The 25,942-nt window shown below is 48.9% G+C and overlaps 1 protein-coding gene across 2 annotated transcripts in view; it reads right to left on the bottom strand.

The window, feature by feature from the left end:
- Positions 1–25,942, bottom strand: part of WHRN (whirlin) — an 87,426-nt gene that overhangs the window by 57,298 nt on the left and 4,186 nt on the right. For both annotated transcript variants that reach the window (XM_069474582.1, XM_069474581.1), the window contains exon 2: positions 5,920–6,138. In XM_069474582.1, the coding sequence (XP_069330683.1) occupies positions 5,920–6,138 (219 nt within the window). The remainder of the gene's footprint in view (positions 1–5,919; positions 6,139–25,942) is intronic.

Consider the following 25,942-nt stretch of genomic DNA (forward strand, 5'->3'; position numbering starts at 1 on the left):
CCAGCTGCAGGACAGAGCCCAGGGGAGCTTGGGCGTCCTTGCAGCCCAGCCCAGGAACACCCAGATGGCAGCAGTCGTCTGCAGCAGCCGCCTCTGAGCACTGAGGATGAAAACAAACCTCCCCACCTCCCTGCCCCCTCCCCGTACACTCTTTGCATTGGACTAAAATTGAGTCTTTATCACAGAACTGTAATAACAGTTCTATCAACCACAGGGTAATCTGCCTCAATCGCTCGCTGGAAATTCAACCGGCTTGGGCAGGAACCAAAATTCATCTACGGGAAAGCAAATGAAGCCGTGAGAGGCAGTCAGGCCCGGTGAAAACAACGCCACCACCACTAGTAATAGTAATATAATAACAACTCGCTGGGTCGGTCACTGGGCGTACTCAGAGTCTCCTGTATCCCAGGTGCTGTTTCAGCACTTTACACGCATGACCTTGTCTAGTCCTCACTCCTCCACGGTTTCTGTCACTATCCCCATTTTCCAGACGAGGAAACTGAGGGGTGAAATGATGGGGCCGAGGTTACACAGCTGGGAGCCCAGCCCGCCTGCAGAGCCAGCGTGCAACCAGCTCAGTACCCTGCCTCTCACGGGCCTGGTCACGCGCTGGTTTTGCCCCTCGCTCCCGGCACCCTTGGGACAAGCCCCGGTGCCTCTCTGATCTTCAGTTTCCCTGTCAGTAAAATGGGAATTGTGAAACTTGCCTGGGGCATGCACTGCGGGTGGCCCAGCCACCAGCCGTCCCCCTTCCTGCCTTGCCATGGAACCTTGGGAGGCCATCTGCAAGGATCACGGGCAATGACCAGGTGGGGGTAGTAAGGGGCATTTGACTCCTGCAAATGGCTGTTCCTGTCCCCATCACTCCCCCGAGCAGATTCCAGACGCTGACCAAGGTGACGGGCGCTGTGGGCAGCTAGGCCCTGCTGTCTCTCCACCCAGAGGGAGCTGCCACGGTGGCCGTACAGACGCTGGGGCCAAAAGGCCAGAGCCAGGGCACACTGAAGGAGCCAGGGACAAGCCTGACAATGTGAACACAACCTGTCCCAGCCACTCACTGGCTATGCAGCCTGGGGTGAAACACTCAGGCTCTCCATGCCTCCATTTTCGCATCCGGAAAATGGGAATAATGACACTATCTGCAAGGACCTTAGAGGTGTGGCCTATGAGTCACATGACTATAAAATCATATTGAAATCTGAAAACTGCAGTGCAGAGATAACTGCTGGGAAGCTGCGGCTCCATCACCAGGTTAATAAACCGCAATCACAGCCCCAGAACAGGTGGTCGGTCCCACAGCTCAGACTGGACCCCCAAGTCAGGGGAAGGCACGGAGGAGCAGCAAGCAGGGGAGGCCTCTGCCTCAGAGAAGGATCTGGAAACATCACGCACATTCCCTCCACCCCAAGGACCCCACGGCAATGTACTCACTCTTTCATCAGATGCAGCGTCCTCTCCACCCATCCCCCAGCTCCGTAGGCTGATTCAAACCAGCCTCCACGTCAAGTGATTTCAAAGAAATGAGCTGCCCCCACTCCACTCAGGAACAATCCCTTCCTGAATGTGCACACAGGAGGGAAGGCCAGTGGAGTACGGGAACCTTCCCCCAAGGTGCATTTCTCACCTCTGAAGGTCACCTTGACTAGAACCAAAAACATCCTTACTGGCTCCAGAAGCTCTTTTTTTTTTTTTTTTTTTTTTTTTTTTTTACTTAACCACTCTCACCCCTCTTGAAAAATGAGCTTTGCACCTGTTCCTTGCTAAAGGTCTTTGCATACCTGCAATTGACTTTGATCTTCTTCCCCCACCAGCCAAGAGGACGCTCAGCGAGTCTCCATGGCCTACAGGTAAAGGTGCTCCCCGATGCACACATTCCTAGCCTGGCACCTCAGTGCTGCAGGAGTCGCCTCTATTCTACTTCTCCAGCCTTGTGTCACAGCCAAACAATACCACGGAGGGCCCATCCTGCTTTCTGACCTCCAGCCCACTGTCATTTTGTTCCCTCTGTCTGGACCACCTCTCCGTTCCACTGCCACGTGGTCAAACCTCAAACGCTGCTTCCTCCAGGAAGTCTTCCCCAGTCTCTCCGGTGGGCAGGCCCTCTCTCCTCTGAACACCACAGAACTCTCCCTGTCCCTTTCACAGGGCATGTATCACATCCTACCTCATGGAATGTGCCAGAACAAGTCCTTTCCAGGATTAAGAGCTCACTACGGGGTACCCCAAACTTGCCTCCTCATGCTGGGGTGGTGCAATAGGGTAACAGGTAGGATAGAGATCTTGGAAATAGAACTGGCCTTTCCCCCGAACACCAGCACATCCCCGCTGTGACCTCCAGCATTGTCACACCCATTAGCATGGCTACTATCCAAAACACCAGAGAATACGAAGTGTTGGCCAGGATGTGGAGAAACTGGAACCCTTATGTACTATTGGGAATGTAAAATGGTGCAGCCACTATGGAAAATAGTATGGTGGTTCCTCAAAAAATTCAAAATAGAATTACTATAGAATCCAGCAATTCCACTTATGGGTATATACCCAAAAGAATTGAAAGCAGGGTGCCAAAGACGTATTCATATACCATGTTCATGGCAGCATCATTTACAATAGCCAAGAGGTGGATACAACCCGAGTGTCCACTAACAGATGAATGGATAAACAAAACGTGGTATGTACCTGTGCTACAGACTGAATGTCTGTGTCCCCTCACAGATTCACATGTTGGAACCTAATCCCCAATGTGATGATATTTGGAGGTGGGGTTTGGGGAGGTGATGAGGTCACGAAGGTAGACCCATGATGAATGGGATTACTGTCTTTATAAAGAGTCCCCAGAAAGCTCCCCGACTCCTTCCACCGTCAGAGGACACAGCGAGAAGACGGCACCTATGAACCAGGAAGAGGGTCTTCACAGACACCAAATCTGCCGGCACCTTGATCTTGGACTTCCCAGCCCCCAGAACTGTAAGAGATAAATCTCTGTCGTTTATAAGCCACCCAGTCTCTGATATTCTGTTATAGTAGCCCAAACTAAGATAGTCTGCAGTGGAGTATTACTCAGCCTTAAAAAGGAAGGAAATTCTGGCACATGCTACGACATGGATGAACCTGGAGGACATTATGTTACATGAAATAAGCCGGTCACAGATGGACAAATACTGTGTGATTCTATTTATAGGAGATACCCAGAGTGCTCAAATTAATAGACACAGAAAGTAGAATGGGGGTTACCAGTAATTGGGGGACCCGGGGTCGGGGCAGGGATGGGGAGTTGTTGTTTAAGGGATTTTAGTTTTGCACGATGAAAAGAGGTCTGGAGATTGGCTGCACAGCAATATCAGTGCACTTAACAATACTGAACTGTACACTTAAAAATAGTTAAGATGGTAAATTTAATGTTACGTGTATTTTACCACAATCTAAAAAAAAAAAAAAAACTCAGAAAATTTGAAATCCATCACCCTGCCCCTAAATTATTTCTCAGTCTTTTCAAGATGGGAGGACTCAGCAAAGAACAGTATATATGGGTCTGACCAAATAGGACTTAGATTCCAAGGCAGCTAACATTTATCGAGCTATGCAATCGGGGAAGGCCTCTCTCTGGTGTGATTCAGAGTACTTCCTGCCTCCTCTGGTCTCCGTGTCCTCCCTGGGGCATGATTCTTTCTGCCCTCTGCATTCTCAGAAGTTACTCCAAGACCCCCTGAGGCCACTTCATCTACCACCTACCCTGGGACCCGCTCAATTCTAGCAACGTGTCTGAAGACGCTGGCCTCGGTCCTACCTCAGGGCCTTTGCATGTGCTGTCCTTGCCACTTGGGATTTCCAGTCCTAAAATGGTACATGGCGGCTCCTTCTCCCTCTCTAGGTCTACAGCTCAGAAGCCATCTCCTCAGAGAGGCTCTCCCTGACCACCTCGTCCGAAGCAGTCCCTCCCTCCCCATCACCCTCTACCCATTTCCGATTTCATTTCCATCAACTTTCACCACCTTAATTATCTTGCAGGACCTCTTAACTTTTACCATGTTAATTATCTTGTCCAATGGCTGAAGCTGGGCCACAACAGGGCCCCATTCTAGCCCCCAGGAAAGGGCAAGAGAGAAAGCTCAGGGCACCTCTTTAAATTAGAGATGACCGAGCTTCCCACTGGTGCAGTTCCAGGTATTTGGCCACACGCAGTTGCCAGGGCTCCACGTTCCGCAGGGAACCTTTTGCAGTGTGGATCTTGGAGCAGGACCTCTCTCCTGCCCACTGCTTTTCTCCCGCCTCCCATGGCATCAGCAGGCACACGGCGGGTGCTCAGGAAACACCGGGTGACTCACTGAATGGGTCCTAGCTGTGGCGGTGCTTCGCCTCTGATTCCTTATCTGTAAGATGGGGACAATGACATCTACCACGGGGCAGCTGTGAGGACTCAGGAAGATGCCGTGAGAGCTCTCAATCAGTGAGAATCTCTACTCTGAGCTCATGAAAAGGGCTCAAGGAAAAGATAAAGCACGTTCTCTGCCCAACACTGGAAGGCTGCCCTTGAACATGACTTAACGCCACAGGCAGCATCTCTCAAGATTGCCAGAGAGCAACGATCCTTGGTGGGGAGGAGGAGTGCAAGCCCACCCAGCCCTGGCAACCTTGAAGCAGCCCCGTAGGCTGCCGCGGTGCATACCAATGAGGTACCCCGCTGCTGCTCGCCTCCAGCAGAAGCCACGCTGATCTCTGCCGCGTCCTGCATATTGACGTTTGCGCAAAGAACACAAAACACATTAAATAAATGTTACAGTCTTGTGGAAAGGAAAAGGAGAGCTGAGAAAGAGTCTCCAGAGGGAAGATGCTTGGCTCGAAGCCCCAAGCCGTGCGGCCTCCTGGCTGTCCGTGTCAAGGTCCTAACACCAGAGAGCTGTTTGCAGGAGCGGCATCCTTGGTCCCAGGAGCCATCAAGGGGCCCAGTGCAGACAGCACCCAGAGAGAAGGCTAAGGCATCAGGGGACCATCTCTTTCTTTTTTAAGAAACAGTCCTGGTCTGGGGTGCAAAGGGCTCCAGGGGGACATCCACTGATGCCCTTGCCCCTCTCTTCAAGGTTACAAAACCTCATGGCACTCTGGGCAACTACCCCTCCCCCACCAGCTACAGTCTTGGTGGCCCTGTCGGTGAAAGTGCCCCGGAGTCCCCAGCAGCCCATGAGGCACTCCCTCCTTGGAACATGAACCTTCAGGGAGGGACACAGAGAATGGAAGGGTGAAGCGTCTCCACCGGCAGGCTGCACCCAGCGTTTCTCAGCTTCAATTCTGGGACTACCCATATCCTTCCAGTAAACTCCAACTCTACAGCATGGCCAGGACTGGTTTCTGTTGCTTACAACCCAAGATCCACTGTAAAAGGTTGCCTGTGGAACACGGACCCCTGGCAGCTGCGTGTGGCCAAGCACCTGGAACTGCACCAGTGGGAAGTTCGGTCATCTCTAAGTTAGAGAGGTGCCCTGAGCTTTCTCTCTTGCCCTTTCCTGGGGACTAAGACGGAGCTGGTGTGGCCCAGCTTCACCCATTGGAGGGGGCAACACCCTAGGGGATGGTAGATGGAGGGAATATGGATCCCAGGGTAAGTCCTGGAGCAGAGCGTGCCTCCCAGACTACCCTGTCCCCTCTTTTCTGCTCCACGAGGGAGAAAGAATCTCTCTCATTTAAATCCCAGTATTTGGGTTCTTTTCTTGCAGCAGCTTAGCCTATATCATAATATACACTGCACAGGTCAAAAAGAAAAGAAAAAGAAAGAAAAATCAATACCCTTCAGTAGGGGCTCGACGGAGAGCCCCGACAGAACCAAGGCCCTTATTTCTAGAAGCTTCAAGAAGCTTCTCTGTTCTGGGTTTGGAGGGAGAACATGCCATCTCAGGGCCAGCCTCCTTCCCACACCCTGCTCACCTTTTTCTCATCCCCGCCTTGCAGGAGGTGCAGGGTGCTCCTCCGGTCACCCTCCCGCTGCCTCAGGGCACTGCCGTGGGGCTGGGGCAGGCCCGAGGGTGGGGAGATGCTGCGGCCCTGCGGGTCCACCCAGGTGTAGATGTGGTTGGTGACGTAGCCCCCAGGGATGCGTCCTGCTGAGTACACGGACAGCACCAGCTTCTTGGAGCCCTTCAGAGCCTAGAGAGAGAGGGACACACAGGTTAGGGAACAGGGGGGATGAGGGACACCCTCCCATTACCCAGACCTCACTTCCTCTCAGGACCCCATACACGAGGAGGAAGCCAGCGCCTAAGTCCCTTTCCTTTTAAAGCCCTCAGTTTTGTCCTGTGGAAACAAGGCCATCTGTCCCACCCCTCTCGTGAAGTGGTCCAAACACAAGAACTATGATCTCTTAGGATACCTGTGCATTAAAGGGTGAACATTGCAGGCCTGAGACTGCTGTCCTCAGACAGACCTGCTTGCAAGGCTGGCCTCTGGCTAGTGTCTGGGAACTTGGACTTGGACAGTGTCCACACCATTCCCTAACTGATAAATGTGGCGCACTGTACCTAGACTGTTTGTGCAAACAGTGTGGTTTATGCTGAACACCTGCTTTCCTTCTGGGGTCTGGAGGGTGAGCACAGGTAGATGGTGTCTATGTGACCAGCCCCTAGTAAAATCCTTGGGTGGTCTCTAATGTGCTCCCCGAAAGACAGTATTACACATGTGTTGTCATGGTTTGATGCTAGAGGAATTAAGCGTGTCCTGTGTGACTCACAGAGAGAGGACCCTTGGAAGTTTGTGCCTGGTTTCCTCTGGACTTTGCTCAATGTGCCTTTTCCCTGTGCCTGTTTTGCTTTGTATCTGTTCAGTGTAATAAACCTTAGCCACAGGTACAAGTGTATGCTAAATCCCATGAACCTTTCCAGTGAATCACAGAACCTCGTGTGGTCTTAGGGACCCCGATAAAATACCAGACAAGAGCGTCAAGAGATACAAACATTGATAGCAATGGCTTAACGTTTATAAAGGCCTGAATGTGTCAGGCACTCTGCTCTGCACCTGGCCTGTATTATCCCATGAAATCCTCATGGAACCCAATCCTGGTGGGGAGGGATCTTGTTACTTAGATGAGGAAATGGAGGGAAATCACACACGGTGAGTAAGGAGTTCCTTTCCCATAGCAACTGATGTTGAGTGTAGACACCACCTTGATAGTACATTTTCCAGTGTGTGGTTGGAAGAACCACATGGGGAGGTGAGCCCAAGCTCTACAGCCTGGGGTGGAAGCTCAGATCCACCATATTGCTTTCCTACAAGGCACCTGCAGCTGAGATGAAGATGCTTATGCAAGGAGACAGGCAGGTAGCCCCAGGATTCCCAGCAAACACATCCCATAGTAGGGACTGAATGTTTGTGTAGAAGCCTTACCCACAACACGATGGTACTTTGGAGATGCGGCCTTTAGGAGATACTTAGAGATAGATGAGGTCATGAGGGCTTTGTATGAAGAGAGAGAGAGAGAGAGAGAGAATTCTGGTCTTTCCTCCAAGTGAGAACACAGCAAGAAGGTAGCAGTCTGCAAGCATGGAAGAGAGCCCTCACCAGACCTGACCATGATGGCATCCTGATCTCAGACCTCCAGCCTCCAGAATGGTGAGAAATTAAATTTCTATTGTTGAAGCCACCCAATCTGCGGTATTTTGTTATGGCAGCCGCAGCTGACTGGCTGTGTGAATATATGATGGTATCTACACATACTGAAATTTTATGCTGCCACAGAAAGCATGTTTACGAAGAGCAATGCCATGGACATGTGAGATATTTTCATCTTAAGTGGGGTTAAAAGATTACAAATCACGTCACACAATACGAACTCGGTTATGTTAACAGAAGCATCATACAGGAAAAATGAAACCAAACAAAACTGAGAAGCCATATGTCAAGACGCTAGCAGCGCTTCTCTCTGGGTGGCTGGGTTATGGGTGATAATTATTTTGCTCTTCCTGTTTCTCAATATTTTCCAAATGTTCCACAATGAGGGGACATTGCTTTCAATATAAAAAAAAATAATATGCCTAAGAAGGGGGAGGGAGCACTTAGATCTCTCTCCCCAGGGCTTGCCCCAACCTGCCACACACTCAGCCCTGCTGATGCCCAAATACAGCGGACGACTGGACCAACGGCTGAGCTTTCAAAGATGGCGGGGAGCCCGGCTGGGCAGGGCCTGTGGGAAGAGGTGACTCTGACATCCCAACCTCCCCCAGAGGAAGAAGAGAGAGCCGGGAGGTGCCTCCATTCCCCCCTTAATACCAGTCCCAGTGGAAGGATAACGAGAGGATGGCGGCTCTCCAAAATTCTGCTTTTAAAAAAGACTTTTGAGAAGATGAGCAGGGAAAGATTTATAGTGTTCTTTTAGCACTCGGTCCCCTGAAGGCAGTCAGGAAAGTCAAACCTCTGTTAATTGGGAGATGCAGGATGGAGCAAGCCCGAGACCAAGTGGGCTCCTGCCAGAACAAAGTGGAAAGTGGGTCCCAGGGCACAGGTGGCGTCAGCAGAAGCCTCTGGGGCCACCTTGTCCTCTCTGTCCCCTCACGTCTTCCCGACCCCTCTACCCTGTTCCCTCCTCCACGAGGGCACAGCTCCCTGCGCTGATGCTGTTCCAACTGGCCCGCCTCCTGCTCGGCTCCTTCCCAGACACAGCAGGGTTGGGCCCCACCATTCATCCAGCAAGGCTGACCCAGGGCCTGCTGTGTGCTGGGGCGGGAGGAGACAAAGTGGGCGTATCCTCATGATGCTCGCAGCCTGGTGAAAAACAAGGCATTGCCCTGGGCACAGTAGGTCCTCATGACACTTGTACCTGGTAAGGGACAAGGCATTGCCTGGCACACAGTAGGTCCTTGTTACGCTTGCAGCATGGTGAGAAACGAGGCATCCCCAGGTCCACAGTAGGTCCTCATGACACTTGTGCCCAGTAAGACATAAGGCACTGCCTGTCGCACAGTAGGTCCTGAGAAAAGACTGGCCTGACTGGGAGAGAAAGTAAATACTGACCCCCCCAAAACCCATCACTCACAGGCATTCTCCTGCAGCCACCTCTGATCTGGAAGGCTGTGGTAGAGTCAGAAACAGAGAGGTGCGAGTGGAAAGAACATGGATTGTGCAGTCAGGCAGAAGGAGACTTGTCACACTTCTGCTGCTTGCTATCAGAGAGTCCTTGGGCCGGCTACTTCTGCTCACGAAGCAGCATGTGTGAACCGAGGAGAAGGACGAGATCCACCTCCCAGGGCGGTGTGGGTTAATGAGGCAATGTGCAAGAAGTTCAGCGCCTTGGCACAGTAGGAACTGGGCACACGACGCCGCCCGCTCCCCTCTCTGCCCTGGAGAGTCTGCGTGCAGAAGGGGGACCAAGCTGCAGAAAAGCACCGTCCAAGGAGTTAAAAAAAGGAGAGCGGGGGAAGAATAAAGAATAATGCGCAGAGCATCATTTGTATTCTTTATTGCTGGCAGTAGTAGGATCCTCTCGGTCAGTTCTATAAATAGGCAAGCAGCAACCTTGAGAGCCAGGGGAGGTTAATGCTTTGGATGAGAACACCACGGAGAGCCAGTGCCGGAGAGGTCGCCCAGCCTCCCACGCGCTGCCGCCCCCAAAGCTTTCCGGAAGGGGACCCTGAAGCCCCAAGCTGGGAAGGGACAGATAGGGTATGGACACGAGAGGCACAGCCCAGGCCACAGGAGGCCAGCCCTGGCCAAGGCCTTGGCCCTCTGTGCCTCAGTTTCCCCATCACAAGACCATGGGACCAGAAAATCTGACAGCCACTCAAGCTACAACCATTTCACTACCTCTGAGTTTTGGCTCTTCCTTGGGCACAAATATGGGGGTTTCAGTGGGTCTTGGAGAGCAAGACCCTCTAAATCCTCCTCTGCCCCTTCATTTTTTTTTCTTTTTTTCCTGGCAAAACTAAAGAAAAACAAGATTCCTGAGACAGCACTTTCCACATCTACGCAGGCTCTCAGAATATGGCCTGGGTGCAGTGGCCATCAAAACCCATGGGACTGGCTCTACCCATCGCCTTTTTTTTTTTTTTAAAGAGACAGGGTCTTGCTCTGTCACCCAGGATGATCCTCCTGTCTCAGCCTCCTGAGTAGCTGAGGCTACAGGTACATGCCACCATGCCCAGCTAATTTCTACAGTTGTTTTTTTAGAGGCGGGGTTTCCACTATGTTGCCCAGTCTGGTCTTGAACTCCTGGCCTCAAGTGATCCTCCCACCTCGGCCTCTCAAATCCACTGCTCTTTAATGTAACTAACATGTGTGTACATCTCGCGGGGAAGAGGACGGGGGTGATCTGAGGTCTAATGCTTTCCTGCCTCCATTTTTGCAATCACTTGCTTATTTTAAAGGGTGCCATTAAACAGAGGAGTTAATTCCTAAAGAAAGCTGGCTGCTTCTTGCCCAGTAGTGACTCCGCCAGCCCTCCACACTCACTCACCACTGCCACCTGCAGCCCTGAGGTCCAGGCCATCTGGGGGACGGTGAGTCCTCGCTCACGGTCAGGTACTCCAGGGCCGTTCATCTCACTTCCCTCACTGGAGCTAGCCTCCATCGCAAGCAGCCGTAGCAAATGAGAAAGCTCTGGCCTGTAAGACAGAGGCCCAGGCATGTCCCTGCTGTGCCACTGGCTTACTGGGTGACCTGGGGCCACTTCCTCCCCTTGCAGAGCCTCGGTTTCCAGAAATGGCAGGTTGGACATGGTGTTCGCTAAGGTCTTGCCCCAAGTTAAACTTCTATGTCCCTCGGGTTCAGGGCTGCAGTTAGAAGGAATAGCTACATTTACTTGCACAGTGGTCAAGGGTCATTCTAGCAGAGAGGTCAGGGGCTTTGGGACATCCAGGGATAGACTCCAGGCAGGCCTGAGGGTTGGGCCTAGGAAACCGTCCTCAGTTTCTCCCCTCCCAGGAACGAGCACTCAAACTGTGCTGCGGGGCTTGCTGCCAGGCCACTGAACCGGATCCTTGAATCTGGTCCAGAACGTGAGGCTTTGAGTTCCACGGAGTTAAAGAAAACACCAGGAGGGCAGACGGAGACTCTCAGGCGTGGCAGGATGCACACCCTAACCCGGCACTGTCGCAGACCTTGGAAGGGACTCGAAGACGGGGGCCCCTCCTCTGAGGCCACAGCTATGTCCTCATTCTTTGGAGACAGCCGCCTGCGGGGGGTGAATCACATCCAACACCTGCATGAAAGCAACCTGCAAGCTCTACCTGTGCGTGCCTGTCCCGCCATGTCTTCCTAAATCCACTGCCTCTTAGCTGTGCCCCCTCACAGAAGTACCAAACCTCTGTCCATCTGGTTTCCGTCCTGCCACATGAAGATCATAAGTCCACTCTCTCTTGAGCTAACGGAGCCCTGTTAGCACAATGCCAGTCACTTAGGAATTCAATGAGCTCTGGCTAAAAAGAAAAAAGGTAAGATGCAGGGAGAGCCCACTGCCAGCAGGGACGATCATCAGAGGGCTATGTTCCCATGCTTGTCATCACGTGCTCACCGGCGAAACTCGGCCCAGGGGCATTCCACCAACCCGGATCATCGAGAAATCTCGACCTGACCCGGCAGATGGCATGGCTGAGATCCTATCCATCACCAGACGGCATTCAGGCGGCACGTTATGATTATGGAAATGTAAATTATATGTGTTATGTCTTCAAACTTAATAACTTGCTACTTAGATTAATGCTCTCAGGAGGCAAATCTGCCTCGCTCAGCTCTTTGGAGCTGTCTCTGAAACCCCCAAATCATAGGCCAGGCTGACACAAGTCTCTGCTCAGCGGAGGGGTGAGGAATAGAGTGGAGGGGTCGCGGGGTAAGGGGGACGGAGGGGATGCGTTAACATAGCAGATGCGCGCATGCTTCTGTGTTCTAAAACGTGCACCAAGTGCAAGCATGAAGTGTACCACAAGGTCACAAGACTATCAGGTTACTGTGCTGAGCAGTGTATGCAGAAGAAGTGTTCTGGAAAAGTCCCAGGTGAGAACACATAACGGTGATTCATCCAGCTAAATAAGGAGGGCACAGACCTCAAGGGGCAAGCTCTTTGCTTTTTGGAAATAGAGATTCTCAACTTCAGGAAGGAGAGGCTGGTCTAAGGCGCAGGTTAGTGACCTGGAAGGGAGGAAAGGATGATGTACACCTGTTGTTGACTTCACCTTGACCAGCTGGGGCTCCACGGTCAGACACACTGAGCAATGATCCTGGCTCTGCTGATGACTTGCTGTGTGACACTGAGCAAATTACCTAACCTCTCTGTGCCTGCTTCTACATTAAAAAAGCAACGAGGACTATTAAGTTAATGTAAACTGTTTATACAGTATCTGGCACATAGTAGGTAATAAATTCATGCTAATTCACGAGTCTGCCAGCTCCTTCTCCCAAACACAAGCCCCAGAAATTCTCTAAACCTCTAATCAACTTGGACACAAATGCACGAGCAAGTCTAACCATCCCTCCTGTCCCCAACTTTCCTCCTCTTAAGAAATATCCTTCTTTTCTTTAATGCACACTTCCTCATACCTGCCCTGCCTTCCACATCCAGCTCCTTTCCCACGGCCTCCAGGAAGCCTTCCCAGATTGCAGTTGGCTCTCTCTTCCGAGAGCACCCATCACACTTCTATAATTTGTTGCCATCTCTACTACAGGCTCTGAGTCACATTCACACTCCTGTCTTTAGGATGATAAGACAAGTTTCTGGAGGCACAGTTCATGTTCTGTCCTATATAACTTCCTTTTCATCCATTCATTTACCCATCCATCCATTCATCCACCCATTCATTCATTCAATAAGATATTTAATGAGCTTTCTACTATACGCCAAGTAGCTCCTAGAAACTGTTCAAATTAGGGCACAGAAAGAGCAGCACATGAGACCTGGAGTGAGGCAGACCACGCTTCTCCACACTGGTGTGAGCACACACACCTCAGATATGCATGGAGTTCGGAGAGAGAAGCAGAAGGAGTGATTAAGAGCTACCGCCCTGGAGCCAGGCTGCAGGGCTTCCACCCTAGCTCTGCCACCGCCAACCGCAACCCTGGGCAAGTTACTTAACCAATCTGTGCCCCAGTTTTCCAGGCATAAAATGGGATAACAGTGGTATTATCTCACAGGGTGGTTGTCAGGATTAAATTAGTTAATATATATAAAGAATTCGAGACCTGGAACATAGTTAAGAGCTACAAAAGCGTGCGGTATTATTCTTATAGAGAACCCAGAACCCGGCGTGGAAGTCTCAACCCACCATCCTTGGTAACCACAGTTAGTTACATTTTGGTGTCTGCCTCTCCTGACTTGTTCTTACATTTCATAAACATGTGTATGTATGTATACAAAACTATCATCTGATTTTTACATGAATTGACTCATATTGAACATTTTCTGCTCCGTCTTTTTTTTTTTTCAGCCAAAAAATGTACTTTAAGGCTCTTTCCTCACCAGTTCAATGACATTGAGCTCATCTCTTCCCACACTACATCCCATTTTCTGGCGGGGACTCACCACCATTGAGTTCTCAACTCCCCTATCAATGGAGATTTAGGTTGTCTCTTGTTTTTTGCCAGCACAAACACTTGCAATTAACATCCTTTCACAGGCCATCTTGGAGCACAGGTGCATCTAATAATCTAGAGAAAAGTGGAATTCCTAAGGCAGCAGGCAGTGTGTTTTTATTCATGTACAACCACATTTCTTTGGGAAGGTATTCCCTTGGGCACGCCTCCATCCCTGTTGTAGTTCCCATAAACACCTGCAGGGGGCAGCACTATGCCATCTGGGCTTACAGAAACCCTGAATTCCCAACACCGGCTGGGGCTGGGTGAGGGCTCCACAATGCTCTTCTCCCCGAGGCAGCGCTTAACTCTGTGCAGGGTTCCACCCTCCTTTGTGCTTCCTTCCACAGGCTTCAGGAACCTCCCAGTTTAGGCAAATCTTAGCTCTATCTTCCAAGCCCATCTGGAAGCAAAATCTTGGGCTCTAAAGTATCGCAAAGCACCAAAATAAAATGAGTAACTTGGTGGTGCCTTAGGGTGGGGACCCCCTTAAGAGTTTTCCAATGGTGGGTACACCTGCTGGAAAGCCATTCCCAAACAGTGTTCCACCCTTTCCTCGCTATGAGACTTCAGACAAGTTATTTAACCTCTCTGGGCCTCAGCCTTCTCACCTATTAAATGGGGCTACTAATGCCTAAGCCCATGGAGCTGTCGTGTGGACCGAATGAGGATGAATGAGATAATGCACACAAAGCACCTTGCACGGGGCATGACACGCAGCAGGTGCTCAGCAAATGGTGGCTGACATTAGTAACAGTAAAATTACAATGGTGACCACGTTTTTTATTCCTCCCACTGCACAGATGAAAAAAGAGACTCAAGGTGGTGGAGTGTCTTACGCAAGGCCACAGGGAGGATCAGAGGTAGGGCTTGGATGTGAATCTCGAACTCTCCAAACTCATGCCTCCTCCCACTTCTCCCCACCGCCCTCTCACCAGCAGCTCAGAGGGGTTCAGATAACACCAGGCCAACCCCACAGCTTGGCCCAAGACAGACAAGCAGAGGGTTTTTAAAGAGGACGTGGGACTTACAGGCTGTAAACAGATGAGAGCCCCTCAGGCCCTGGCACCCTGAGCAGGTGCCAGGCACAGCCACATGGACTAAAAGTCCCTCCCCATTCAGCCCGGCTTTGAGGAAGGAGAGAAATTGGTGATGTGGACTCCCCGCCCCGGTGGCATATTTTAACGTCATGAGAAAGTAAGGTCCTAATTAGCACTCTGTCTTCAGAACTCCTTCCATCTGCACCACTGTTACCTGTGTTAATTACCTCTCACAGGGACCACTAACTGCAACAGCTTCCCCGCCTCCTCTCTCGGCCCCCAGACCAGTCTCTGCAGAGCAGCTAGGATCCTCTTAAAATATAAGTGGACCTTGTTCCTTCCCTGTCACAAACTCTCCCCACGGCTTCTGATGTAAAATGCAAACTCCCTGCAGTGTGTCTCAGGCTGGCCCTGCCGCCTGGCCGGCCTCATCTCTTGCCACCTGAGCTTTCGTACAGGATCAAGTACTCTAAGCTCTTTCCACTGCAGGCCTTTGCACATGCTGCTCCCTGTCCCTGAGCGTATACATCTCAACACACCTACTTAAACGATTGTTTTATCTATACCCCTCTCAATTGACTGAGAAAGCAGGAAATTCTTGTTCGAAGATGTAGCAATAGATAGAAAGCATTGGAGGTGGTAAGTGATTCCACGTAAAGTGAGAAACGGTGAAGAAATGCAATGTCTTCTTGGAATTGACCCCTAACAAGGAATTTTACCTCTCCTGAAGTACCAATGATTTCTCTCTAGTAAAATGGAAATAATCCATTAATTTCTCTTCTTGCCTTGTTTGCCAGGAAGCTCAATTTAAAGATGAAATACTGTTCCTGTCAAAGGGATCACACATGCATACTTTCCAATGTCATTTCTGATTCCTCTACCTTTTTATATGATGTGCTTTTCAGGTTAATTCACTCAATTATTTTTGACCTAAGTAGGAAAATTAATTATAAACATATTAACAAATAAGTAAATGACATATGTAGAGTTTAAAGAGGATGTTTACTCTCATAATTCACATGGTAGATGCTGAATGCAATGACTGCCAAGTGGATGAATAAATGCCAAAATCTGAGCACATCCCTAGGATTAGACACATTCTCCATGCAGTTGGAGGCTGAGATATTTTTCATACTGCCTGGGCAATAACTGCTCTCTCCTCCTACCTCTCTCTCTCCGCTCTTCAGAGTTGCTTTGCAGCTGCTGAGTCTGGCCTAAGAATACATGTCATTTGTAAACATTTCCTTAAAAGTCCAAAAATTATTATTTCTATACTCTTTCAGAATGATGACATACCCCAGTAGTGGCACGGTAACCACTATTTCTCAAAGAACTGTGGCTTCCCGGTAGCATCCCCAACATCTGTGTGCCTGTTGTGGGGACAGGGCCTGGGGCATAGCTGTGCCACGACGTGACCCATCTGCTCCGGCTCTGTGCGGCCACCTCACTTCCTTGAGCTGTTGCATCCCAAGGTAAATCAGCTGGACCGCAGAGCAGCTGTGAGAGCCCCTCCAAGACCCCTCCCTGAAACGCATCTCTGCATAAAGATCATGAGACAACACGACATGTGCTGAAACAGAAATGCAAGGAAGCAGGTGATTCAACAATTGAGGGAATATCAACAAAGACCAGCGGAGAGAGCAGAGAAATGGATGATGACTAGTTAGGAGGAAGGGAACTCGGGTATCGTCTTCTCCCCTTTCTGGTTTTCCTTACTGCTATTTAAGTGTGCCTTTAATCTGGGCCTCACAAGGTAGGTAAACCTTATTTGAAAAAATAAAAAATTACCGTTCATTCCTTCCACCTTCTTTTCTTTACGAGTTTGACCTTCTCCAAGGGCTCAGTGCGAAGATGCACAAGGAAACCTTGGCGCCCGTACTGGGGACACTGGGATCTCAGGGGCTGGAACGGGGACTTGACATTTTAAAGCCCCTGCCCTCCACTCTCACTGCTCCTGCAAGTCTTAGTGAGTTAAGGCTGTGTGAAAAGGAAAACCATGAACAATCAAAGAGAGGGGAAGAAGTATTGACCTTGGGGATAATGCTACCAGAAATTTGCAAGGAAGTGACAGAGTGTCCACCCCTTTGCAAAACAACTCACAAAATGAGGACAGAGCGAATTCCAGAAAGATATTGATTCCTTTTTAATGCAATTCTTCAATTATCCTCTAAGCCTGGCTTTTACTCTCTTATAATTTAAGTAAATTGCTTTATAAATGTTCTTTTAAATTTTGTCTCTTTCTTCTTTCTGTTTTTTCTTTAAGGAAGAACAAGATTCTAGGAGTCATAAATATAATCACTCGAGATGAGCCCCGGTGGGTTTGCAATGGAGTGTGTTGCTGTCCAGGATCGATGTCAAAGCACACAGATCCATCAGGAGTATCTGTTTATTCCAATATCATTTTCTTGGCCCATGAGTAGATATATTGATGGGGTTTATTCTCCTCCCGGACTCTTTATATCCCTGTCTCTCATCACTTTCTGACCATTCTCAGTTGAAATGGTGATGGGCTTCCAATTTAATTCAACCTCAGGCTGAAGAATCTGAATTTAAGGTGGATGCATCAATCATTTCCTAAAAAACCGACTCATAAGATATCAGAAAGAAAAAGAACGAGAGATTTGATGACATTGCAATGTTAAGACTCTTGTGATTAAATGGGCATAGGATATTAATAAGTGATACACAAATATATATATGCAAATACATATACATATATACAAACAATGAACATGTAAAGGAGTTCAACTTTACTATTTAGATTATGCAAATTAAAATAGGATACTTTGTTGTCTATCAGACTGGCAAAAATGCAGAAGAAATATAATATCCAGTGTTGGCATAGTTGGAGAAAAATGAAGAATCTCAAACGCTGCTAAATGTTAGTAGGATGGATTATAAAAAAACAAATTCCTTCCCAACAGCAGTTTGGCAACAGTTAATCAAAAGCCTTAAAATTATGCCTCTCCCCCCAAGCCAATGCCACCTCTAGAAAGACAGCCCAAGGAATTATCAGAGATGCACCTAAAGATTAATGTGCAAGGATGTTTAAAGCGGCAATATGGATAATATTAAAAAAACAAACTGTCCAACAAGAAATTAGTTAAATAAATCATGTACCTCTTCACTACAATATATTATGCAATCATTAAAAATCATGTTCTAGAAACATTTATCAAGGTGGGAAAAGAGTCATGATACCTTGGTGGGTGAAGGAATCAGGCTAGATAATTGTGCTCAGAATGGCAGTTTTGCAGAGAATCCGCAGTGCAAATGTACACACGCAGATGCAAACCGGGTATCAAACTGTCAACAGTGATTACTTCTGGGTGGGTGGGCAGGTGGGATTATCAGTGATTTTTGTTTTCTTCTTTTGTGTTTTTCTGGGCTGTCCAAGTTTTAAAAATTGAGCCCATATATCCTAGATCATTAAAATAAAGAAATAAAACACATACACACACACACATTTGTATTTTAGGAGCTGAGGCCGATTCCGCTATTCCCCATGTTTCCTATGAACCAAACAAAATGACCTTTTAACTTGTCCAGTCTGTGACGGGTTGACGACCACCAGCCTTTCACCCGAGGCCCAGGAGAGACCCTGTTCTCATGCTTGAAGTGAGCTGATCTGGCAGTGTAGACGAATTTAGAAACTTCGCCATTCAATGAGATGCTTTCACAAGTCACCAGTTAATTCTAACGGGGGTTGAGCTGAGGTCATAGTTAACTATCAGGGTATTCCACAGGAAATGCACAACATAAAAACCCAACAAAGGTCAGGGCATGCTGAGAGAGATAACAAAGAAGGAAAAGGAAAAGAAAAAGGAAAAAGAGCCCAATGCCACCTCTGTCCCTGATCGCCAGTCAATAAAACGCAGAGCGTGCCTGGGAAAGGGCAGGGTGGCCGGGGCCAGGGTTTTCTGGTTCCTCGTGGGTTTTCTTGTCAAATGGCTGCAAAGTCATTTCTACAAGAAAAAACTCTGGGAGGAACGTACACTTACTGAACATCTCTGTTCCTGCCAGCAACTCGCCGGGCCGTACACCCTGCTTCTCTGTTAGAAGCAGTGAGAACCGTGGCAGTGGAGGCAGGAAGACCTGGGTTGAAATCCTGGTCCCATCATCCCGTCTGTGTGCCCGTGGTGTGTCGCCTCCACTTCCGGTTCTGTTTCCTCTCCCACAGGGCTATGGTGAAGTCAGTGGGGGACACACACAAAGCCCACGAAGAGCTCGTGACGTCACACAGCAGGTTCCCCATGGCGGTGATATTTATTATTGTGCTAAGTATTGTAAGCATCTTCTGTGTGTTTCTCTTTGTACTTTCTGCAGTGCCAGGAGGAGCATCATCTACGGCAGTTTGCACACAGGCGATCATCAAATGTTCACACTAATAGATGGGCCCAGCGCTTTCATTCATCACTTGCATGACCATTCTATTCCCACTTTAGAGACAGGAAATCTGAAGAGTGAAGTAATTTTCCTGCCATTTTACTATTATTCACATCATAAGTTTACTAAAGAGGAATCTGAGAATCAGAGAGGTTAAGAAGCTTGTTTAAGGCTCCACAGCTACAAAGCGGCAGAGCCAGGTCTGGAAACCCAGAAACTCTGGCCTCAGAGCCCAGGCTCAGGCATTGTGGGGTGTCACCTCTCTCTACTGTTGGGGTAAAGATACAGTCCCTCAGGTCCACAAAACCTCGGTTAAATCCTGGCTCTCCCACTTTCCACCTTTGTGACAACAGGCAAGAGTTTGTGGCAATTTTGCAAAACAAAGCCATAAAAAGTGGTACCTGCCTTGAACTTCATGGAGTGGTTTTGAGGTGTAAGTGAGTTTATGCACAGAAAGCACTGAGAACAGTGTCTGGCTCGTTGGAAGCCCTCCCTTCAAAGTTCATCATCATTCACTGAGCAACAAAGAAAAGAAAACACCAGCAAATAGATTATCTGTGTCATGACCGAAGTGACAGGGGAGGAGGAGAAGGTTCCCGGAGATGGGGGCAGCGGCAGGGTGGGCGGGTCTGCCGGGAAGCTAGAACCGAGGCTGGGCCTCACGGGCTATGGGCATCAAAAGGTGGAGAGAATCAAAGCCTTGTTTCAGAGGAGGGCAGGCTGCTTGTCTGGCCAAGTGTGGACTCCATTTGGGAAACAGCTGGAGAAAAGGATTGTCTGCAGGTAAAGGGATCAGATCACCGGCAGCCTGAATGCCAAGTTGAGGAGCTTGGCCTCTGCGCTGCAGGCTCCTAGCTCACGGGCAGGGTCCTAGGTGCTGCAGGCTCCTAGCTCACGGGCAGGGTCCTAGGTGCTGCAGGCTCCTAGCTCAAGGGCAGGGTCCTAGGTGCTGCAGGCTCCTAGCTCACGGGCAGGGTCCTAGGTGCTGCAGGCTCCTAGCTCAAGGGCAGGGTCCTAGGTGCTGCAGGCTCCTAGCTCACAGGCAGGGTCCTAGGTGCTGCAGGCTCCTAGCTCACGGGCAGGGTCCTAGGTGCTGCAGGCTCCTAGCTCAAGGGCAGGGTCCTAGGTGTGGCACAGCTGGATCAGATACACATTTAGAGTGTGCACCCTGCCGCCGGGATGGAGAATGGACCCATGCACACATGAGCAAGGCGGGACACAGACAGGTGCGTGAGCAGGGCGCTGCAGTTCCGCGGTGGTGGTAGTGATGGCAGGGACAGCGGGAAGCGCGGTCTGAGAAGTGCCGGGGAGAGGTCAGGCCTGGAGAGTCCAGCCTGTTCAGGGCTGGTACCAGAGAAGAGCGGGCCAAGGTCACTGACTTGTGAAAAGTCCACGTTTTGAGGGGGAGAGGAGAAGCCACCATCAGAGGGCTGGAAATGAGCCAGGACTTCCAGAGCAAATAAAGATTCCTAATACTGGAGAAGAGCTGAAAATGTAAACAAAAAATGAATACATACACTAAAAAGGATGCATAAATCCTGTGCAGCGACAGCAAGGCTAGCAGATGGGTGGAGATGCAGACATCCGGGGAAAGAGAGAAAGGAGTTTGAGGAAGATCTGTACGTGGATATTGACCTTGGAAGTAGACTTAAAATCTCAAGATTGGAAGGACTCCTAGAGGAGGAGGGGGAGGACGCAAGAGAGTTGGAGGAAATTTGGGAAAGGTTTGGGGCTCCCCAAAGAGAGACTAGAGGGAGGCACAAGGAGAGAAATGGAGAAAACAGAAAGGGTACACCGGGTCCAGGCACGGCAAAGGATGCCATTCCTCCATCTGGGGACAGGAGGATGGAAATGGCAGAAGGAAAACCCCTCCCCCGACTTGGAACAGACGTTTCCCTACCTACACTGGAGGTTACCTTCTGAAAGCTGGACCGCTTTCTTTTCTTTATCAGAAACCTCTTAATGAGGCTTAACACACCATTTCAGATCTGGTTCAAATAAATTACAGAGTTGGTTTTTTTTTTTTTAAGTGTGGGAGCCCACGGTATCAAAGCACCACTTTCACCTGCATTAATTGCTTTAATGGGCTCTGGGAACAGTCGCCTCCTCTCCCTCCCTATCAGGGTCCCTGGGGAGCCCATCAGGATGGATGCTGAGGATAGGGATGTGGCCGATGCAGGGGACAATGCTGCCACACTCTGGGCCCTGTATCTGTCTTCTCTGCCTCCCCACGTTTTTTAAGGCCTCACAGATAATCAGAAGAGATATGGGGACACACGATTCCCTTCAACCACTGGGCTTTATTACTGCTGTAAAGCAAAAATGCAGACGCCAAAAGCCAGATAGAAGCAATTATGCTTGTAAAGAAACTCTGTCTACGTGGGAATATCGACTACAGTTAGTAAATGACTCTGCAATTCAAACAGCTATGATGGATCATAGGGGCCCCGAGTCCAGGTATTTTCTTCCAACAGCACTTTAAAAAACAAAAAACTAAGCAGGCACAACAGAGGACTTTCAAAGCCAAGTGAATGCAGTCAATAACGTTTTTCATCACAATGTTTGCAGTGGGACCTCCACTGCCATATTTTTCAGACTTTTGATGTGCAACAGTGACCATAACCCATGTGTGCCAGGTTAGATGGTGGGGATATCTGAGTCACAGAATGGTAAAGGGACCTGCCCAAGGTCACAGCCAAGTAATACCGCCAGATGAACCTAGTCCATCTCCAAAATTCATCTCTTGGATTTTCCAATATATCAGTTGACCTTGCACATCTGGAATCTTGCTCCAAAACAGCTAAGGACAGGGACAGGGTGGGTCCATCTCTCTGGTCAAGTCATTATGTGGACAAATGTTGTTGGGGGTGGGGGATCCTAAAGGAAGGTAAACCTCAGTGTAGTTAAGGCCCGCCTGGGGAGCATGTTGGTTCTCAGGCAAGCTAGCATTGGGAATTACCACCTCCAAGGCCCCAACACCTGGTATGTGAAAACATCATTTTTGATGTCACTTTACTCTGTTCTTCCCTGTAGCCTAGAGCTTTAGAGTCCAAGAAAGAGGACATTCGGGGATTTGTTTATGGATGGCTGATGTATTTGCTTTGCATTCAGAGTCGGGAGGATGCTGATATTAGGAAATTCAGGTAGAGAGAAACAATCACGACCAAAGTGGCTGCCAGCTGAAGCAAAGCCACATCCAATTTAGCAGGAGCACAAATTCTCAAAGGGGAAAGGAAGCAAAGGTGCCGGGACTGAAAAGGAAGAAAAGCTAAATCTATTTATGCATTCTCAGTAGAGAATAAAGCAGCTTTAAACACATGTGTGATTGCTGGGGACTCAGCCTTCACCCAGAATATTGGGGCTTCTAGAAACCTGAACAGTTTAAAAAAAAAAAAAAAAAAGACAGAAGATGTATCTCACCCAAAAGTGGTTCATTGATTGCTTCAGAATGCATAAATGATTCTATTTTGGAATCACAGACACAATCAGGCTGCTGAAATAACCCACTTCTGGGGATGGGGTTTGAAAATTAAGAGCAAAGTGACAAATGAACTAGCTGAAAGAGTCTCATAGGGTAGATCCGGGCTGCAGGGGATGGGAAAAGCTATTGCCACCAGGCACAGACCACATATTTAAAAAGGCTTTGCACTAAAATAGTAGCAAAAGGTTTCAAATGTTGTCACACCTAGGAAGTCATTTGATCCCCACAGCCATCTGGGAAGGAGGCAGGTGGGAGGTGGCTATGACCATTTCACAGCTCCCAAGACAGAGGTCAGAGATGTCACGTGAGCTGCCCACGGCCACACAGCCAGCTTGGTAGTGAAGTGCACACTAGAGCCTACGGCCTTCCTCCATGGCTCTGCCCAGCGCACACTGTGCTGCCACCCTCAGATCTTCTTCACATCTTACCCTCAGGAGCCAGAGCATCCCGAACTCACCAGCGCTGGATTAGGAGCAAAATCATTCCATCCATTTGGTAAATATTCATTTATTTAACAAAGCACCTACTATGTGCCGGGTACTGGGGACATGTGAATGAGCCACTTGTCATTGGAGAATCTTTGTTCTCATGGAGCATACTTGTACTGGGGGAGGCAGATGATAAACAAACACACCGATACGTCCTCTTAGCGGTGACAGGTGAGCAGGAGCAAATTAAAGCCGGGTAAAGGGATGAAGGGGCTGGTGGGACGGTGGTACTGCTCTGGAGGGGGTGGCAGGGATGCAGAGGCATGAGGATGTCACAGCACTGAAAATGCTGGGGGCCTGTGGCCATGGATGGGTCTCTGTCTCCCCATGACTCGCCAAGGAGAGGGCCCCTGTGCTGCTCATCTCTGACTTCAGGTCCCAGCCACAGCCTCACGGGCTGGCAAGCGCTGCTCAGAGGATGTACAGACGAATGGCTCCAGCCGATGAGGGATGGGCTGAGACATGCCACTCCCCCTTGACGAGTAGGTCTCAGACCCCCCACTTAGTAAAATGAAGTCTCTGGGTGGTTCTTAATGGGCCCCCAAAAGTCAGGCACAGAAATGTGTCATCTGCCTGCCCTCCAGCAGGGGACTGTCTTCCAGGAGGGCTGGGTTCCACTCGGTTCCTAATCCCAATGATGACCTTGGCTCATCAATTTCATCTCCTTGACCATGACCCTTTTCGCCTCCCTGCCTCCCTGGAGAAGATTAAATGGGAAAGGAAGGACAAAGTACCTGACACATAGTAGGCACTCACTAATGTCAGCCTCCTGTCTTCCCAATAGTTGTCTAGTAAAGCAAAGTTAACAAGCAAGTGCAATGTAAACTACAGACTCTGGGGGCGACAGGATGTGTTGATGTAGATTCATCAGTTGTAACAGACGTACCACTCTGGTGGGGGATGCTCAAAACGGGGAGGCCATGCAAGCGTGGGGCCAGTGTATATGCGAAATCTCTGTACCTTCTGCTCAATTTTGCTGTGAACCTAAATTGCTCCAAAACATAAAAAGTCTATTTAAAAAACCAAATCACAAATGCACTAGCCTCACGGTGCTGCTTCCTGCACCTGACACCGGGAATGCACAGGAAAGGAATAAAGGGAACGTTTGATTCCTGCTCTCTGCACCCTTTCCACCTGCCAGGCTGTAAACATAAAAGGGAAATGTCAGCAGCACAGAAATCTTAAAAATCACCCTGATCCTGGGGCGCAATTAGAAGGCTGTGTGAGCTCAGACTTAATATCAAATTCCTGTTTAGGGGTTTAAAAAAAAAAAAGAAAAAAATCAATTTTGAAAGATTTGTATTTCAGCCTCCAGCTACCTCTAGCCATTTAATGTCATTCCCTGTAATCAGATTCTCTGGTCCTGGCTAGGGACTAGTCTGGGGTCCCCAAGCAGTGGAGACCAAAGGCTGCCCTTCCAGGTCATAAAAGAATCTCACTAGAAAGCCAGTTGGAGCCTAATCCTCTATGAATGCTCGCTTCAGTGCAAAGCCCTTTGCAGGACGGAGGGGGGATTATGACTCCGAGGAGCTGCACATGTGCCTTGAGCGCGAGCAGACAGGCACACGCACAAGGGGCTGCGTGCACTGACAGGTGCAAAGAGGCTGTGTACTGCACGTGTGGCAGCTGGAGGTGACAAGCAGCAACATATACACGATCCAAGTGGTCAGGGGTTAAAGGATCATACTTACCTTTGCAGCTCCATCCAAATGATGAATCTATGGCAAGTAATAAACAACACTGGGTTTGTCACCAGAGGGGAATGACAGAAAAACAAGACGCTAGTGCTGGGGTGATTCTCTATCTCTTTGATGTCCACCTTCAAGTCAGGAGGCAAGAATCTTCTCCTATAAAAATATCGATTCTTAAAAAAAAAAAAAAAAAAAAGCATTCTCTTCTTCCCTACAAAATGCTACTTTGATTTGAACAGGAAATAACCAGTTGAAAGAGGTTTTTGTCCTATATAAGCATCACAATTTTCTAAAACCTTGAGTATCAGCTTGAGTCAACTAAATATATTAGATTAAACTAAAGAAATGGACCCACTCAATATACTGCATTACATTCCTGGTATGCAGCAACCAAAAATCTACTCAATAAAGGGCTTATGAATAGTGAGCTTTCCACATGTCATTGTTGGCAGGACTCACGGGACCCAAGAATGAATGCAGGGCCAAAGAAAAGTCTGTGCACGCCTGTGGTTTCCAAATTGGAATACAGGAACGAGACCAGGGAGAGAAGCTACATTTCAGATACAAAGTTGGAAGTGGTAATAATCTGTAATGGCTTCAGCTAACCATGTACAATGGGAAAAGGACAATCATGTCGTTTAGAACGTGCTGGACCAAATATAATGACATATTAACACGGACAGATTCTTCCCAGGTTATTATGCAAAGGAAAGGAGGGTGTGATAACTCTAATTAAATGAGAGGGCCAGTAACAGTTTTTAACTTCTGGGATATTTCAAATTCTAATATGTTCCTTGGATTTACCCATGGGGATGCTGAGACCATAAGGAAGCCATTTAGTTTTTACCAAGATGAAGCATACACACACACACACACACACACACCCCAGCAGCACCTGTATACACTGTGTTCTGCTACCCCCATAACCAGGGGACTCAGAAAGCAAACGGGTAAGTGGACTTGATTTTGAGCACTCCCAGGGCGGTGCTGTTTGTGCCAGAATCCTATTGTCATTTTCTCATTAACTCTGGAATAGCACAAGAGTTGGTGTTCTTGGGTCAAGAGACAGCAGTCAAGCTCTTGTCAGGACAGCACGTAACCCATCAATTTCCTGATTTGGTAGGATGCTACACAGGAGTGCCAAGACTCTCTTCTCCCAATCCCTTAGCCAACTTTCTTTACTCTGCCTTAAATGAGAGCAATTTCAAAAGAACAAGAAAATATCAGATTAGATATACTAAATGTTTTCTGTGCCGCAGATACCAAGCAAATCAGACTGTCTGAGCTGGAAGGGATCTTGGACAGCCCCTGGCCCAT

This window comes from Eulemur rufifrons, chromosome 7, assembly GCF_041146395.1.
Source record: "Eulemur rufifrons isolate Redbay chromosome 7, OSU_ERuf_1, whole genome shotgun sequence".
Classification (NCBI taxonomy): Eukaryota; Metazoa; Chordata; class Mammalia; order Primates; family Lemuridae; genus Eulemur; species Eulemur rufifrons.